The 18,946-nt window shown below is 50.0% G+C and overlaps 1 protein-coding gene across 8 annotated transcripts in view; it reads right to left on the bottom strand.

Annotated features, from left to right (window-relative positions):
- AGAP1 (ArfGAP with GTPase domain, ankyrin repeat and PH domain 1) overlaps positions 1-18,946 on the bottom strand; it is a 529,451-nt gene that overhangs the window by 346,721 nt on the left and 163,784 nt on the right. For all 8 annotated transcript variants that reach the window (XM_077869334.1, XM_077869329.1, XM_077869332.1 and 5 more), the window contains exon 2: positions 3,010-3,068. In XM_077869334.1, coding sequence (XP_077725460.1) covers positions 3,010-3,068 — 59 coding nt within the window. The remainder of the gene's footprint in view (positions 1-3,009; positions 3,069-18,946) is intronic.

Here is an 18,946-nt window from a genome sequence, read left to right as displayed (position 1 = left end):
CTGAGGGCAATTCCTCCTCTTGAAATAGGGGGGTAACAACAGGACGTGGTTCACGGGCAGTGGGCTGGCGAACGGGAGGTGCTTGTGTGATGCACTGACAACACGCCCCGTGCAGAACAAGCACTTGACAGCGCGGCCCGTGTCCTCATCACAACACCATTCCCATTTTGTTTGCTCCGACTGCAGAACGGAAAGGCACTGTGGCTGTTTTATGAACTTGAGGCTCTATCTGCAACTGGCAAATCTTCCAGAAAAGCTCCCCATAACATTATTGCCAACTCTGTAGCATTCATTCAACAGGCACTTCCTGAAGGTGTCCGCCCTATGGCATCAATCCTGTGCCAGGTACAGCGGTTACAAAACACGAGAGAGAAAGAGGTGGCTGTCTCAAGGCCAGTCTCGCAGAACCCTGGCTTCAGGAAGGGCCGTGGGATCAACAGACTCTGTGTCTCCCAAGAGGAAAGGGAGCTGCCAGCAAGGCTGCAGGGAAAGGTCAAGCTCTGGCGGGAAGGGCAAGGAGAAATGAGGAGGAGGTGGGCCCTGACGAGGGCGCCCAGCGAAGGCAGAGGGATGGGCATGTCAGCTGGGACCAGAGGCCTGCAGACCACCTGCAGACCTCAGTGTGTCTTCCCATGTCATCCTTTCTTCCTTATGTTTAAAAACATGTTTTTCCTGGTGACAAAAGTCATATACACTCTCTTCAAAGTATGGACGTTCCGTATGGCTCCATCTCCTCATCTCAGAAGCGAGAAAGCTGAAGGGTCCTGCCCCTGCCCCAGATCATCCACAAAGCACCACTGAGGTTGGGGCTAGTGAGTGTCCAAGGGCCTCTCGGGTGGGGTCCCTGGCAGACAGGCTGGTGCTGCCAACAGCAACATGGATCTCGGGAGAAAGACCGTATACACACCAGTATACGTGAGGGGCCAGGGAGAACCAGGCAGGCCTGTGTCCAAGCCACATGTCACTGGTGGCACAGAACAACGAGGGCCTGTCTGCAAGCATGGTATGGTCAGGACCCACCACTGGAGTTCACACAAGTATACACACATGTGCATATAAACATATATACGTATACATGTGCGTGCACACACACACCACATACAAATATACATTTGCACACACCATACACAAGTATACACACATGCACGCATATGCAGATACACACATACCACATACACAAATATGTGTGTACATACCTACACAGATATACATACACATGCCACACACGTGTACATACACATATACACATATAAACGTTTATACAGACATATGCACCAAATCCAAGCATACGACACATATACACATAAATGTATATAGGTATACACACATGCATGCATACACACATCACACACGAGTATACATGCAAGTGTATGTGACTGTATATATACACACACATACATATATATGTGCATACAGCACACACATAAATGCACATGCACATAAATGCACATATGTAGACACATGCATACATACCACACGTGTATGGAAATATATATATGTATACGCATATAAGTGTATATACCATACACACACGCCACAAATGTACATATACACCGACACATGCATACATATAAATACATGCACAAATATATATACACATATACACATAAATGTATATATATACACAATCACATACACACCTAAATGTATATGTATACACATATATGCACATAAATGTACATGTGTATACACGCAGGCGTGACACACAAGTATACATACGCATGCCCCACAAGTATACACACATATGCGCATATATATGTATATATCCACACATGAATATATACATACACAAATATATGCATATGTGCATATATTTATACACATACACACACGCATATATAAACACACGCCACACACAAATATATACACACATACACATAAATGTGTATATATACACCATACACGTATATACACCATACATATACATATATACAAGTGTATGCATGCACAGCACACAAATATGCACATGTATATGCATCTATACACAGATATGTGTGTACCACAAATACACATCCATTTATGCATATAAATGCATATACAGGTGCACATACATTCACGTACATATATATGCACACATGCCACACACAAATTCACATGTACACGTGTCAAATATACACATTTACGCATAAGTATACATACGTACATAATATATAGCACAACTATATACATGCATACAAATACATATGCACACATATGCATATATATGCCCCCAGCAAATGTCCAAATATGCATATATGCACACATATAAACAAATCGTGCATATAAACATGTACACATACACGTGCCTGTAAATACACACACACACACACACACATATTTCTCTCAAATGCCACTTACATCATGACAAAGAATAGGATTATTTAAAACTCATACTAGTCCCTTCCTTCTACCCTAAGGTGGGGAACATGTAGTGGAGGTGTGGTTGCAAGAGAAGTCCTTTTTATGTAGAGCAATTTAAAGCTTTAAATAATCTGGATGAAAGAATATTTGAAGTTTTTAATTAAAAATAAAATCTTTTATGTTATTACTTTGTAACACAGTAAATGACCAGTCACATTTTTTAAATGATGAATTCCAAAGTTTGACCACTCATCACAGAAACCTTCCATGACATCCTGGCAAAGGATAAAGTGGGCCACATCTGTGCACCTGTGCAGGACTCTGTCTCTCTCTCTCACATACACGTACACACACACACATATACATCTGCAGCCCCAACAGAGAGAATGGCGGATGGACCCTGCCTTGCATGCACAGGGCCGCTCTGGCAGGCTGGCTGCCGCCGGCTGTCCCAGGCCCACTCAGGGCTCCCAGTCCCAACCTGTCAGCGACACTTGGCCTTTCCCAGGGATACACCCAGGAGTATGCCCCACGTGTGGGCCCCAGGGACAGCCAGGCCCCCGGGGTACACAGGCCTGGGCGTGCTCACCAGCCTCATGACACCTTATACAGAGTCCTGCTTCCTGCAGCCGAGGAACCACAACCATGGAGGCCAGAAAAACCACTCACCACTTTGAGCTCCGGGACAGATCGACTTAACGTCCATTCCTGGCTATTCACAAAGGCATCTGTAAAATAAGAGGTAAAGCGAGGTTAGATTCCACAACTCACTTCAGTGCAGAGTCAAAATGCCCCCATGTGCCAGCCCTTTCCCAAACTAGAAAAACACTGAGGATGGTGGATGCCCACCTCCTCACACTACTCCCACCCCGTCCCTATCCCAAGTCTGTGTCTGTCTCCTAACCCATGATGTACAGCTCGTCCAACAACCCCAAGGGGCCTCCAGAACTCAGCTTTTCCCCCTTTAAACGTCCCTGCCTGAGCCCCACAGGCCCACGCTGTCCAGGGGGCAGTTACGACCCTCATGATGCTGCTTCACTCGCAAGCGGGAAGATCAAGGAGGCCCCTGGCTTTCCAGCAACTGACCCTCTAGCCGCCAATCAACTTCCGTTCTTTCAGTTTTTCACTAAGATGGTCTCGTCTGAAACCCCACCAACGCCGCCATGGGGAGAATGACTGAATTTTAAAAATCCAAGTGTTCAAAATACAACAGCCATTTGTGGTTTAGAAGACTTTGTGGGGTGGGTTCCAATACTCACAAACATATGATACATTAAAGATCCAGTCAAGACTCTAAGACATCAAAAAGACAGGGGGTTCCCAGCCACCGTGAGGCCTTCTGCAGAGCCCAGCCCCATTCTGGCCAGCAGACTCAGGGTGGCCTCCCCTGGCCGGCCCCCTCTGCCCCTCACCTCACGGGTATGGGTCAGGTGGGCTCACCCAATACAGATGACTCAATGACCTGCCTCCCCATGCCTCTCGCTCACCCCTTATCAGTGAGACCCCAAAACACCACCCATACTGCGCACGTACGATGGAGCTGAGCTCCCAAAGAGGTGGCAGCTGTTCCCACCACAACCAGTCGAGGGCGAACACCATTATTCCAAATGGGGTTCCCTATTTATTTTCCACAAATTCAGAACTATCACCACTCTATGTATGTCCAAGAAGAAGTAAAGTGATTAACAAAATACCTAAAAGTCAAGGCATGCCATCGTTTTCAAATAAATACATGATATTTGAATATCACAGCTGCAGGAATGGAAGCAAAGGGCATAGTCCTGGCAGTTCTGCTGGGGGTTCCTACACAGAAGGACAAGAAACGTGTCTGAAGGGAAGCCAGGCGAACACGATCCACGGAGACAAAAAAGGAAGTAGGCAGCCCCCCAACAAATCAGACCCTGCCAGCCCTGCAAAGACACACCAGACGTGGCACAGCCCATCACAGAGGACTCTGTGGATTGGGAGAAGACAGGTGGCCTTCAGCGGCTGGGGCAGGCATGTCCAGTCACCTCCAAACTGATAAAGGGACTGGTGTCCCACATCAGAGACGCGAGACTCTGGGGGACCCGGGTGGCTGGCCAGCAGGCAGAGAGGGTGGGCAGAGGTGCGTCACCAGAACTCAGGAGGCAAGACATTCGCGAAAGCAAAGGCGAGAGCAGCTTCTGCTCCCCCGTGAAGCAAGCACACACAGGGCTGTAGAGATGCTGGAACACACAGGTGGCGCCTCTTTGCTTGCAAATACATCCCCACTCCGATGCCATGTTTGTGTTCATGGCAAGAGATTAATAAAATAAATGCTTCACTGACGACAAAAAGAAAAACAAAAAACTCATCTTCCATTAAAAAGGAAAACTATTTTAAAAACTTTCATCACTGGTCAGAACCTAATGCTGCCTCAGACAAGGCACAATGAAAAATAACCACAGATCTGGAAAGATGGACATCCCAGGATGCGCCTTGATCCTTCCGTCGGGAACTCTGAGGGCCGGAGGCCGCGGCCCCGACCCGGGCGAGCGGACCCACCTCAGGGCGAGCAGCCCCAGGCCAGGCCAGCTGCCCTATTTCCTACTAAGTTCCCAAGGGCAGCGCCACTCACAGAATGAAGGTGCTTTGGGGGCCAACGCCTGGGAGTATGTGCCTGTGTCTGTGCACAAGCGTGCACACATGGATGTGTGTTCGCAAGTCAGCTGATATCAAGTCACAGAAGATGTATCTCATTTTCAGAAGAGAGCATTCTGTACCCCACTCAACTCCCTTGCTTGGATAAAATAGTATTAAGAAAGCACATTCTCAGGGATCCCTGGGTGGCTCAGCGGTTTGGCGCCTGCCTTTGGCCCAGGGCGTGATCCTGGAGACCTGGGACTGAGTCCCACGTCGGGCTCCCTGCATGGAGCCTGCTTCTCCCTCCTCCTGTGTCTCTGCCTCTCTCTCTTTATGTCTATCATAAATAAATAAATAAAGCTTTTAAAAAAAGAAAAAGAAAGTGCACTGGAGCTGAAGCATCTACCTTCAGCTCAGGTCATGATCTCTGGGTTCTGGGATCGAGCCCTGAGATGGGGTCCGCTTGAAATTCTACCTCTCCCCCCCCTTGCTCTCAAATAAGAGAAAGAAAGGAAAGAAAGGAAAGGAAGGAAAGGAAAGAAAGGAAGAAAGGAAGGAAGAAAGGAAGAAAGAAAGAAAAGAAAGAAAGAGAAAGGAAAAGGAAAAGGAAAAGAAAAAGAAATAAAAGAAAAAGAAAAAAAAGAAGAAAAGGAAGGGAGGGAGAGACAGAGAGAGAGAGGAAGAGAGAGAGACGAGGGAGGGAGGGAATAAATGCATTCTCATGCACTGTCTTCAATGCTACGAAACTTGATTTTAAAATAAAACACGGCAGGGATCCCTGGGTGGCGCAGCGGTTTGGCGCCTGCCTTTGGCCCAGGGCGCGATCCTGGAGACCCGGGATCGAATCCCACGTCGGGCTCCCTGCATGGAGCCTGCTTCTCCCTCTGCCTGTGTCTCTGCCTCTCTCTCTCTCTCTCTCTCTCTCTCTCTCTCTCTCTCTCTCTGTGACTATCATGAATAAATAAATAAAATCTTAAAAAAAAAAAAAAAAACACGGCGGTCACCACTGACTGCTCTTAGGCTGTCAGCAACACTGGGGCCCCTGGGCCGCTGTCCCTGTGGGGGTGCAGCCCCAGCCGCCTGGTGCAGAGGGTAATCCACACGCAGTCGAGGAAAGGGAGACATGCAATCACTTCTTACCATTAACAAGGCAACAATTCGAATGACCTTACTTAAATTTAAATCAGGATATTAAGAAAATCTCCAAGAACCCCAAGATGAGTTCCAAGATGACTGTGAAGTAGTAAGAACTTTTTCAGGAGTAAAAAACCCAAACTATCAGGTTGTATGGGGCAGAAGTCGGGAGGCAGGCGGAGGACACAGCCCTCCCGGGGATGGTTAACGCGGATTCCCGGGGCTGGGGCCCTGAGGACGCAGGGGGTGGTCACATGCAGAGGCAGGAAGCCACAGTTACTCAATATCAGGGGGAAATAGTATTATTAATAGAAGTTAAAATTCTTAGCCCTCGTTGTGCGATTGAATCAGTAACACAATATGTAAAGTTGAGGGAAAACACAGCAAATCCCCGCTGCCAGAGGGGTCTGGGTCCAGAGGCCAGACGCACCTGAGTTACTGCTTCAGCGCTCGAGGTAGCTCTAAATGACGCGACATGGGCGCCAGCACAGTTCCTTCCAAACTTAACCCTGTGCAAGAAAATACAAAGTCCAAGAACCCTCAGAATGTCCAAGTGCTCTGCAAACACAGGTGCCAGCACAGTCACTACCAGGCCCAGGGCGGCGCTCCCACAACCGAACTTCCAAAGGTCAGGAGCATTAGCGCTCACAAGAAGGGTGCGGATTCAAAATACCTGCGTGGTCAATTCAGGGCTGTCTTTAGCAGGCTTTTTTATTTTTTGGCTTGCCTGTATTTCTTACAATCAACTTTCGTCAGTTTTAATAGTCTGGTTAAATATGCTATGAAATAAAAGTAGGTGGGCCCGTGCCCGGATTGCATTCCATGTAGGGGGAGGAGATGGAGACGCGAGCGTATTTATGCCACAGTGTTTTATCCCGTTTGGGTGTCCCGCACTCCTGAGCGGTCAGCATGTCTACACAGTGCACGTCCATAGAGAGCGGCTTCAGGGCTGCAGCATGAAGACCGCTGGCCCTGCTGCTGCCCGGGCTCCTGCCAAGTGCAATCACCTCCACTTACTTCCAGCAGATGCCTCACCAAGAGGATCCACTCGGTGCCGTAACAGGGGCGGAGGCTCCCAGTGCCAGTGTGCTGTGGTCAGCTCTACTCAGCACCCCCTACACTCCTGCTCGACCTTCTGAGGGGTGAGCAGGACTCGACTTCCTAGCTCTGACCCTGCACTGCCGTTGGTGGGGAAGAATGTGGGGATTATACAAACACCGAGGAGAAAGCCCCCTCCTCCAAGGAAAGCGTGCAGAGGCCAAAGGTGCCCCTGCACCTGTGTCAATCTGGCTTCCTCCTCCTGGGGCGCAGGGTCTGCCCTTGAGTCTGCAGATCCGCAGGCTAAGGTCCAAGTCCAGCTCTGCTTGAAAATGTAAGCAAAAGCTTCCGTCCACACGTCAGAGAAACGAGCCTCCGATTCTGAGCTGCCCTGCACTCCCGGCCCCAATACTGGCCTGACTACACCCCCGTATTACAGCACGACGGCACGCAGCCCGCTCGGCTCGGAAACAAACCGGACCCCCCAGAGGACACACACAAACCAGGGCCCTCGGCGGGTCTCGGGAACGCATCTTCAGCACTTGCCCCCAGACATCCCAAAGTCCGTCCTTATTCTTTTAAGAGACACAGCCACAGAAAACTCAAGGCTTATTTCAGAGAGAAGCTCCTCTCCCCACAGTACAAGCTGCTTTTCTAAGAAAGCATGAAAAAAAGCGAAGGGGCAGGAAGGCTGTTTTTCCAGAACCTTCCAGGCCACCTCCAGTCACACATTAGAGACAAGACTCTGGACCCCAAGGGATACAAATACCCACTGATGCTGACAGGTAGGAGAATGGACCTACAAGCATCTGGGCCAGGGACCCACAGGAAGAAACAAGACAAAAACCAAAACCCAAACCAAAGCTATCCAGTTGTTTACTTTTATTTTTATTCCAAGTAGAACAGATCGTTTCCCTTGCCTGGCTGCTCTTGAAACTCGAGCGGACTACTCATCGCTTCGTTCTCTGCTTGCTCCTAACACTAATTGAGGAACTCGGCTCTAGGTTTGCCCTCAAAATACTCACATGCGAACCACAAATGTAACCAGGAAATTTAAGGCCCTCATTATAGGATACACAAAATATACGCTCCAACTTGAAAGTCAGAGATGTCCCTTTTTGGCAACCCCCCCTGTACGCTGAAGAGCAGGAGCAGGAGCAGGAGCACAACGGGGCACAGGTGGGCGGGTGGGGGCGCCTGCCTGGTCCCGACTGCTTCGTCAGCTCCGTGCTGCCCGTCAGGGCTCATGACTGATCATCTAACTCCTAATGGTAGGAACACACGCGAAGAAAGGGCCCGAGAGCACACAGGGCACAGGAACTCCGTATTAGACTTTAGAAAACCCGGTTTTATCTTTGTGCTGTCGTATTGTGTCGCAGCACCGACTCTTCCACGCTCTTGACTTGAACTTGATGTATTAAAGGCGAAAATTCGGGCAGCCCAGGGGGCTCAGCAGTTTATCGCCCCCTTTGGCCCAGGGCGTGATCCTGGGGACCCAGGATCCAGTCCCACGTCGGGCTCCCTGCATGGAGCCTGCTTCTCCCTCTGCCTGTGTCTCTGCCTCTCTCTCTCTCTCTCCGTGTCTCTCATGAGTAAATAAATAAAATCTTAAAAAAAAAAAAAAAGCGAAAATTCAAGTCTTGAAACTGAAAGAATTTTGCAAACCTGCTAAAAATTACACCTTGTCCTTCAGCATTTTTCCTCCGACATCCCCGAGTTCATTTAAATGCAGGGCACGCATGAAGATGGCCACAGCCCACATTAGCCTTCTGGTTCTAGCAGGAACCAGGAACGCTGGGGTAAGAGCCAGCAGTGCAAGCACCTCTTCCTCATGTCCCGTTTCTGCTGAGCCTGGACCAACCAGTTAGGTTTTGACCTCAGAGAAAAGCATCAAGCTGTGGGGCGACCCACTTCGAGCTGAAAATGAGCATGCTTTGTAAGAATAAACACGCAAATCTACTGGCATAGCAGTAAATCTCAATGAAAATAATTAAGCGGGATCCCGGGGTGGCTCAATGGTTTGGTGCCTGCCTTTGGCCCAGGGTGCAATCCTGGGGTCCTGGGATTGAGTCCCGTGTTGGGCTCCCTGCGTGGAGCCTGCTTCTCCCTCTGCCTGTGTCTCTGCCCCCCTCTCTCCCTATCATAAATAAATAAATAAATTAATTAATTAATTAAAAAAATAATTAAGCATGATATTATTAGCATATCAGGTGGGGGGAGGCTACAGCTAAAAACGGGAGGCATTTTATTTTCTCCTGGCCCTCCAGCCCCCACCCCTCCCACCGACACGGATTTCCTCTCGCCCCTAACACCAGTGGGAGAGAATTCTCAGAAGCACAGGCGTTAGGAGGAAAAGCACACATCTTCTTTACAAAAGACAATTAAATTTCGTTGCCATCCAGGCAAACAATGCAATTTCCCCATCACAACTAATTTGGAGACAAATGATTCCAGTAATAAAAAAAAAAAAAAAAAACAAAGAAGAAGAAGAAAATTGCCCAGAGTACATGTGACTTTACCACTGTCTACTTAACGAGTAATAACAACCCTGTGCATACATAGGAAATGAAGCCCATAGAGAAAACAAAAGATGGTGTTGTGCTCGTGTTCTGTGATCGAGCATGCTCTGGGCCCAGGCTCAGGAGCCACCAGGGCAGCCTGTGGGTAGGTCCTCGCTGCTCCCGCTGCAGTGCCAAGGTCAGCAGTGGCAGATTTTAAATCCCTCTCTCTTTACTGTTGCTCAGACCTCCTCCTCACCCCACTCTGCCTCAGGCTCATCAGCCCAGGCTCATCCTAACAAGAACCTCAGGATCTTGACAAGAAGTACCAGTTGGCGAGGATGTGGAGCAAAAGGAACCCTCGTGCACCGCCGGAGGGAATGCAGACTGGTGCAGCCCCTGGGGGGAACCCTATGAAGGTTCCTCGAAAGATTAAAAATAAAAATGCCATATGATCCAGTGATTCCACTACTGGGTGTTTTCCCCCGAAGAAAAACGAAAACACTAATTCAAAAGGGTCCATGTACCCCTATGGTTACTGCAGCATTATTTACAAGAGCCAAGACAGGGACGTGGCCCAACTGGCCGTAGGCAGGTGAATGGATAAAGAAATGGAGACTAATCATCATAAAAAAGAATGAGATATTGCCATTTGCAACATAGGGTGGATCTGAAAATATTATGCTAAAAGAAAGATCAGTGAGACACAAATACCATATAATTGCACTTACATGCGGAATCTAAAAAAAAAAAAAAAACAGAAACAAGAATCATAAATACAGAGAACAAATTGGTTGTTGCTGGAGGGGACGGCAGTGGGGATGGGTGAAAGCACTGAAGGGGACAAAGCAGTACAACCTTCCAGCTATAAAGTACACAAGCCACGGGAATAAAGCCAATAATGCTGTAATAACGTTGTATGGGGACAGATGGGACCACACGAGTCCTGGAGCACTGAGCAAGGTGCAGACTTGACCAAGCACTACGTTGTACACCTGAAGGTAAGGTAACATTGTGTGCCACCAATACACTTTCAGATTTTATTTATTTATTCGACAGAAAAAGCAAGCACACAAGCAGAGGGAGCAGCAGGCAGAGGGAGAGGGAGAAGCAGGCTCCCCACTGAGCAGGGAGCAGGGAGCCGCTGGATCCAGGGTTATCTCAGCGCCACAGCAGAGTGTTTGGTAGCATGCTTTTCCTGATCGTTTTGTTAAATGAATAAAACAGAAATACAAAGACTCTTTCTTTTACAATTTTATCTGACAGAGACAACACAAGAAGAGGGAGGGGCAGAGAGAGAAGCAGATTCCCTGCTGCGCAGGGAGCCCGACATGGGACTCGATCCCAGGACACTGGGATCATGACCTGAGCCGGGCAGATACTTAACTGACTGAGCCACCCTCCAATATACTTCAATTTAGAAAGAACTTCAGAATCTGCATTTCCAACAAGCTCCCCACAGGAGTTCTTGACCTAGTTATTCAGCTTTATAAAATTTGCTAAGTGGATGCTGCAAATGTAAAATTCTAACTGCAGGGGACGGGAGCCCTGTTTCTCCCACCTGGCCCACCACCCTGATGTTCAGGGCTCACGGCAGAGGGAACTCAGTGCCAGAGCCTCGGAGCCTGAAGTCCTGGCTGGGGTGGCCTTGAGCTTGGGTGACGACTTCCTGAGTCTGACCCTTGTTCCCTCCTCAGTAAAATGCAAGCATTTCCCTCCTACGGATTCCACGAGGACCTGAAGCCATGATGGAGCCTGTGCCCAGTGAAGGGCCTGACCACCCACAGTGGAAACCCTCCTGCTGCCTTGGAGGGGGTGATAACGAACAAGGCTTCGGTGCCCTGTTCCTGGGGTCCCACAGCCACTAGGGTGGACACACACTCCTGTCCAGCCACAGGGGGGACTGATATGACATGTGGCTAAGAAAGCACCGGTCCAGCAAGCACACCACAGCTACCATGGTGCAAAAAGCATCCTAAGTCTCAACTGAAGAAAACCGGCTAAAAGATACCATCAGTTGGTTTCAATCCCAGTCCAATTTACATTATGTTGAATCAGGTGTTAACTGCTGTTTTACAGATCAAAGGTGGTTGAAAACTGGCAGCTTCATATGGTTCTACCTATGGCAGGCACATAAGACCGCACAGGCAAAAATCATACCCACACGGTGTGATTACTAATACAGATCAGAAGTGCTGCAGAATTCTGAAATCCTGAAAATCCCTCCAATCACAGGAACAGAGCAAGAGGACAAATAGGCTAACCCAAGAGCTCTTCCAAGGGACCTGAACCGCAATAAAGCTCCACCTGCCGGAACCCCACCTCCCCAGCCCGTGAGACTCTAGCTACCCAAGGACCGGGGAGGCCAACCCGGCCTCCACTTAGGCTCCGGTTCCTCTTCTTGCCCTGAGCCCTCCTCGGAGCTGAGAGCTTGCAGCTAGAGGCTCACCAGCAATCATCTCACGCTCTCATCTCTCACTGCATTAAACTCGCTATCCTCTGGCTGGTGGGCTCAATCCCCAGCAGAGCTACGGACTCTGATTTCTGCTTCCAAATTATCAACCGGAAGCACAGCATGCGGCCACAATTAGAACTTTATGGTCTCTCCTCCCCTCCCCTCCTGATCCTGATCCCATTTGGCTCCAGTGATCACAAATACAGGTTCCAAGCAAAACTCGTGAAATTATACACAGGGTTTAAAAAAAAAAAAAAAAAAAAGGAACCTGACATTGCAGGTGAGATTTTTAAAACAACGCATTATCTCAGGGATTGAGATGCCCATTTAAAAACCTTAAATTTGGCTCAGCGGTTTAGTGCCGCCTTCAGCCCAGGACCTGATCCTGGAGAACCGGAATCGAGTCCCATGTCGGGCTCCCCACATGGAGCCTGCTTCTTTCTCCCTCTGTGTCTCTGCCTCTTTCTCTCTCTTTCTCTGTGTCTCTCATGAATAAATAAATAAAATCTTTAAAAAAAAATTTAAAAAATCTTAAATTTCACAAGGACTTTAAAAAAAATATTCTTTTTAGCAACAGAAAAATGAAGGAGCCTTTACTTTTACTTTAAAGCATGTGTAATCCCAAAACATAAATCGAAACAACAGGAAAAAAGCAAACACATCTACACGGAGGAAGAGCACTGCTGGAGACCCTGGCTCCCACGGCGGCATCATTTCTGTGCTGAGAAAGGAAGTTCATGTCCTTAATAAAATAAAGAAACCCATTTCAATGCAGCAGGAAAGAGCCATGCCACAAACCGGTTAATTCGCTGATGACTCGCAAAAAGGAGGACTTAACAGAAGCTCACTGGCACCATTTGCCAGAGTAGGATTTAATTTCTTATTTGGAAATCTTTGAATCTCTATAATAAATGGAATAAAGCATAGACCGTTGGGATACTAGATTCATGTTCGGGTTCCTTGAAAGTTCAGGTTGCTTTTCAGTGGCCTCAAAGATCCACAGACAAAAAAGCTCCCCCCCACCCCACCCCACCCCCATTCATAAGCTGCGCCCAGTGCAGGGTGACAAGCAGGGCCACCAAGATGCACCAATCTCACCACCAGGCTCACACCAGCAATGCCACCCCAGGCATCTCCCCCCCACGAGCCCTGGTGTGACCCAAAACCCTTTGGGGGAATTACTGGCCGTTAGTGGGACCCTTTCTTTTCTCCTCTAAGGAGCCCCCAAGGCAAAACTGCTGCCACCCAGATGAACTCTGGGGAACTTGCAAGGTTTTAAGCCTCCAGAGGATGAGGACTCCCTTCCCTGCACCGTCCTCAACAGGGTCCCTGAGTGCTTCATGGCACACCCTGTTCCCAAGCCCAGAGAACACCTCTGCCATGGCTGGCGGGGAAGGAACAGCTCGGAAGACTGGTGTCTGAGGGTGAGAGAAGGAGAGGGTGTGAGGACCTGGGTGTGAGAAAGGAGAGGAAGAAGTCAGATGCCCACCCAGAGCCTCAAGGAGGACAGGAGAGCCAGCCGGGAAGGGCTCTTCTGTGCAGCTCCAGGCCTCTGAACACCTGTGTCTCCTGCTTCCGACAGTTTATCCAAACAAGAACTTGACAATCCCACAGCCCATACCCGGACTCCATCAGATCCCCAAATTCACTGTTACAGAAACCAGGGTGCTGCTGCCTGTCGTGCCAGCAGATGTCTTTCTGGGGCACCTTTGGGTCCCCAAGCAGGATAACCCTACATCCCAGCCCGTGTCAACCTAAGACACAGAACACAAGGTCTGTCCCTAAATGGTGTCTCAATGCTGGGGTCCCAAGAACTGCCCACACACGGGCCCCAGAAACACCTGCTGCGGCTCCCTTGGCACTTGTGGCAAAACATCACACCCTGCTGTCTGCTTACTTCAGCAGGGTCTCCCTCCTAGTTTTAACTCCCAAACCCCGACAGCGAGGGGCGAGTTTAGACACCATCAGTGGGAGCCAGTCAGCTGCAGGACACACAGTCCGACGAGGCCTTGTCTGCTACCTCGCCTGCGCAGGAAGGACGGCACACCTTCCAGGCCGTGAAAACGCCATCGATCAACAACGGTTTCCAAAGTTGGGTTTTGAATTACGCTAACCCTTAGGGTAGCAGAATGCAACCTGGGCGTGGCTGTTCACTTTCCGGAGCCTAGTTCACAGCAATGCAGAGTAAATTCTGGCCACAAAATGCTCCAGAGGTTTTAGAAAAAGAGAGAGACTCAACCAAGTGTTTGGGGAATCCCATATAACGAGTGGGAATTCAAAGGGGTCACAAAAACTTCAGGGGAAAAAAAAAATACATCCAACTTCCAATATCTATCAGGGTGGCAAGCAGAAATGTTACAAAAAGCCAGGCCAATCTCCCCAGCTAAACCAACTGCTGCCACCCCAAACCTTACCTTCTACTTCAGGCTTTCTACACCAAGACAAGCCCAAACCAAAGACACTGCCCGTGTCTGCAGGTCTCCCGGGTCCTGGGCCCCAAACCAGTCAGACGCAGCCTGTCCCACTCCCAGGCAGTAAAGACTATTGAGCAAGGAGAGCTGCACTCTAAGGGTGGGGATCTCAGGACACCTCGCCTCACCAGGCTCCTCTCCTTCCTTCCTTCCCACACAAGCCAGGGGTCACAGCCCGTCAGATGCCCGCAGTGGTCCAGGCCACCAACACCCACCGCATGGCCCCCACCTGCCACAGGGGAGATCTCCCTCCAGCCCCTCCCTGCCACCAGGGGAGCTCTGCTACCCCAGGATCTTAGCACAGACCATACTTCAGGAGGACCGGTGGCCGGGCTTCGGTGACCAGCTCCTGTGATGTTAACAAGAACTTTAAATGTAGGGCTGGTGAGATGAACAGTTAAGAAAGAGTAATGGCATCCACTGCACAGGGCTTCTGTAGGAAGTGTCCCGACACAGTGACCCTAGCAACACCCGGGCCACGGCCCCACGGCCACCACGCCAGGCCTCCTGGCCAAGGACACTGGGTCTCCTGCTGGTGGCTCCTGGCACTTCTAAGAAGCAGCAGAACCTTGTCTCTCAGACCAGTCAGCTTCTACAAGACTTAAAACTGTGAAAAGACTTTTTTTAAGGATACTTGAAAACATTTTAACACCTCAAATCAAACTGCAGGATCCTTGAAAAGGCAGATGTTGAAACAAGGGCATGTGATAAAAAGGCAGCAATCAGAAATTACGAGGGAAAACAGCATCGGCAGGTTAAATTCACAGCCGCTTTTCTGAGATGGTTTACAACTGCTTCTCTTACGGAGCTTTGCGTGGACCCAAGGATTAAGGGGGAATTTCTACCGCGCGGCTTAGATGCCAGAGGCAGGCAACACCCACTGTACTTGTGGAGGTGAAGACGAAGCTGAAATAGGCAGTTTCCCCTGGTTAAATCAAATCTGAAGAAAATTGAGGAGAACAAGCCCCAAGGTGTGCAATTCGTATACAGGATGTGTCAGTCCTGAGCTGGAGCGGACCCGGCCAGGCAGTCTGAATTCCATGAAGAAATGTATGTACATGGCCAGTGTGCATTTTTAAATTCATGGTGCAACTGATGTTTCTGATGAGGGATGGCTTGATCTTAGAGAACAATGAATCCGGAAGAGGACAGAGGTCGAGCGATCAGAATTCACCTGTTCCCGGGAGCCCTGGCGGGGTCCCTGGGCCCCACGGAGAGAGAAGGCACAGAGTCCACTCTGTCACCACCGCCAAGAAACATCACTCCCTCTGGGGCTGCGAGGAGTCCGTCGGGTCAGCCGCTTCTCCAGGAGCTTCGGGGGACAGGTTCGCTGGAAGGTGGGGACGCTTGCTTCAGACCTACGCTCTGCACCCAACAGCCTGGCGATTTGGGGCAAGTCATCTCGGTTCTTTGGGCCTCAATCTCGTCGTCAGGGGCCTTCTGGATCTCACATCCTGAGCTCTTCTCTTGCAGGAACAGCCTTCTACCCACACAGCCACGAGCGCCTCTCACCAAAGTGGACCCACACTGACCCCCAGGGAGGCTTCAGAGGACCCGGATCTTTCCCACGGCCTCGTCAGGGCCTTCCACTAACATAACCCTCAACCTAATGTCGATAAAAGCAAGTCAAAACAAACTGGAGCAAAAGGGGTAGTTCTTTTGGGCGGGGCGGGGGGGGGACAGGGCTCATCTTGGGATTAGCCTGAATGATTCCTCCCCACACAGAATAAATCTGCAGCCCAGGGACAGGAAATGGGCAGTGATTTCACGGTGCCACAACCAATTCTGTGGCTGCCTTACATGATTAAGATACTGCCCATTAGCTCGTGATGCCCGGCAAATCTAATCATGGTCCTGGCAGTGGTCTGCTGTGCCGGCCAACATCACGGATCCGTCTCCCTCTCCGTGGGCTCGCTTGAGGCCTCACATCTAGGACTATGCTGGCAGCCACAGAGGACAGACGCCAGGTCACCTCCATTGTCATACTTAAATGCCCACTGAGCACTCCAGGACCCCATGTGACAGGGGTCCCCCTCTGTCACTGACATTTGGGGTCAGTGCAGGTGGCGGGCAGGAACTGGAAAACCAAACAAGGGTGCCAACCTCACCGTCCTCCGGGTCAGGGGAGCGTCCATTGTGGGACTGCCAGGCCTGGCCCCCCAGGCCTGCTCCTTCTCAACCCTCCTCTGTTCTCAGCACAGAAGAATCACACAGAAAGGGACGTGACCATGAAGTCCACGCAGATGGGCTGGTGACGGTCATGGGCATCATCAGCACCTCAGCCTGACGATGCCATGTGGCACCTCCGAGTGTCCACCTCAGCCTGCTCGTGAAGCCCCCTGGGAAGGACAGTCGCCACCCTGCTCATCTGCTTTGTTCCTCGGGCCTGGTGCTCTCACGGTCCTGTGCGCGTAGATGGTCTCCTGGTACCACCTCTCCCCTCTATCCCCCAGCACAGTGTCCACGCTGCACCTGACCCTGGGCGCCCTGCTCCGCTCAGCAGTCGCTGCTGTCATGGCCTGGGGGCGCGGGGGCACGCCTCACCCCACAAGCTACTATGCCCGGCACAAAGCCTGGCCATGCATGAGAAAGTCCCACAACAAATTAAATAGAATACAGAATACACTGAACATAAAGACTGCATTACAGGACACGTCAGCTGAGCCCACGGATGTACACCAGGTATTTAGTTAGATGGACAGCATACCAACAGCTGCAAAGGTTGTCTGGAGTTCTATCCAACCGATCATACAGCAGAGGCTTCTCCAAGGGGCGGACGCAGGGGGATTTTATCTCTTTCAGTGATTTGGGTCCTGTTTTCTCTGCTGAGGGCACATATTATTTCTGTAATACGAAAAGGCAGTAATACTTTCTCCGGAGTAGCGCCTTTGTTCTGCGTCTAAGAACTATAGTGTCAGACGCCTCATCCTCCTGGTGATCAAAGAGGCAAACCATGGAGGCTTTAAAGGTCAGCCTCACCGTCCGGGCATCACAGAGCATGATTAAGAAGGAAACACGGGAGAAGGTCCCCACCAGTTTTGTGATGCTCAGTCCTCAGACTATGAAGGTCAGAGATCCCAACCTGGTCATGAATTTGCAAAGTCCATTTAATAGTAAAATAAGAGACATGAGCTCTTGTGATGTATCTGTTCCCCAGCTCTGGGCCGCTGCTTGGCCACCCTCTCCCTCCCCCCCAATCAGCATTCTCTGCCCACCTGGTACAGCTCACGGTCGCTTCAGCAAACATGCTGCACCGGGAGGCTCTGCTGGGCATCCCTGCGAACGCCGTGCAGGTAAAGCCAGCCAGATTTGGGAAGAAGGAACTGGAGTCCCCACGCTTCCTGGTGCCGACCCACGTCTAGTAACGTGTCCTAAGTCTGAGGAGTGCCCGCTGTCTGACCACACCAGGAACCAAGCAGGTGTACAGAAGCAGGCTTCCTAATCCTTGTCTTCATTATTCTTTATGCTACTAAACCTTAAAGCTAAATGGACAGTTACCTATACTCCCTTCCAATATCAAATAGCGATCTCTTTCACCTTTTATGAAATGTTCGATATATTTTACAAAATTAGGAGACATTCAAACTGCTGTATTTTCCAAATGGGAAAGCCATCAATTACCGCCTGCTAGGGAGCAACACATAGGACCTGCTCCTACTGCAGACAAACCAAAAATATTTCTAGTAGACAGAAGATGTTCAATGCAAGAATTAAAAAAAAAAAAAAAAAAAAAAGCTAATTCAGGGGCACCCGGGTCGCTCAGTCGTTGAAGTGTCTGCCTCTGGACCAGTCATGATCCTGGGGTCCTGGGATCAAGTCCCGCATTGGGCTCCCTGCTCAGCGAGGAGCCTGCTTCTCCCTCCGCCTCTGCCCCGCCCCCAGCTCATGTGCTCTCTCTCTTGCTCACTTGATCTCCTTCTCAAATAAATAAAGTCTTTAAAAAAAAAAAAAAAAGGCTAAGATCAATTCTCAACTTGGTAGGATGGCCAAGTACTACTTCTAAGGAGGTTATAAGGAGTTTTCAGGATTATTTTTGCACGACCACATGGGTGGGGCTCTATCCTTCCCTCTGCCCTCAGTGCCTGGCTGTGGAGTGCTGGTGGTTGAGACTCCTCCAGTGACTGCCCTGGGAGTGAAGAGTGGGGCAGCCCAAGGATGTGACCCCTGAAAGGCACACAGATCAGTCATGGGTATGAAGGCCCGGCCCCCTCACCTAACTTGGGACACTGAGAATTGTCCCAGTCCAGTCAGACTTTGCCGACTCCTCAGGGTGTCTAAACCCCTCTGGTGGCTGCACTGCAGCCCAAAGCCACCCTCCTCCCAAGAGCAGGCCTCAGGAAATGCCCTGCATGCTGCTCTCCCTGCAGAGCTGGCTTCTGGAGGAGCTGACCTCCCACAACGGCTGT

The sequence above is a fragment of the Canis aureus genome, chromosome 24 (genome assembly GCF_053574225.1).
Source record: "Canis aureus isolate CA01 chromosome 24, VMU_Caureus_v.1.0, whole genome shotgun sequence".
Lineage (NCBI taxonomy): Eukaryota > Metazoa > Chordata > Mammalia > Carnivora > Canidae > Canis > Canis aureus.
This window is presented reverse-complemented; position numbering and strand designations above follow the sequence as displayed.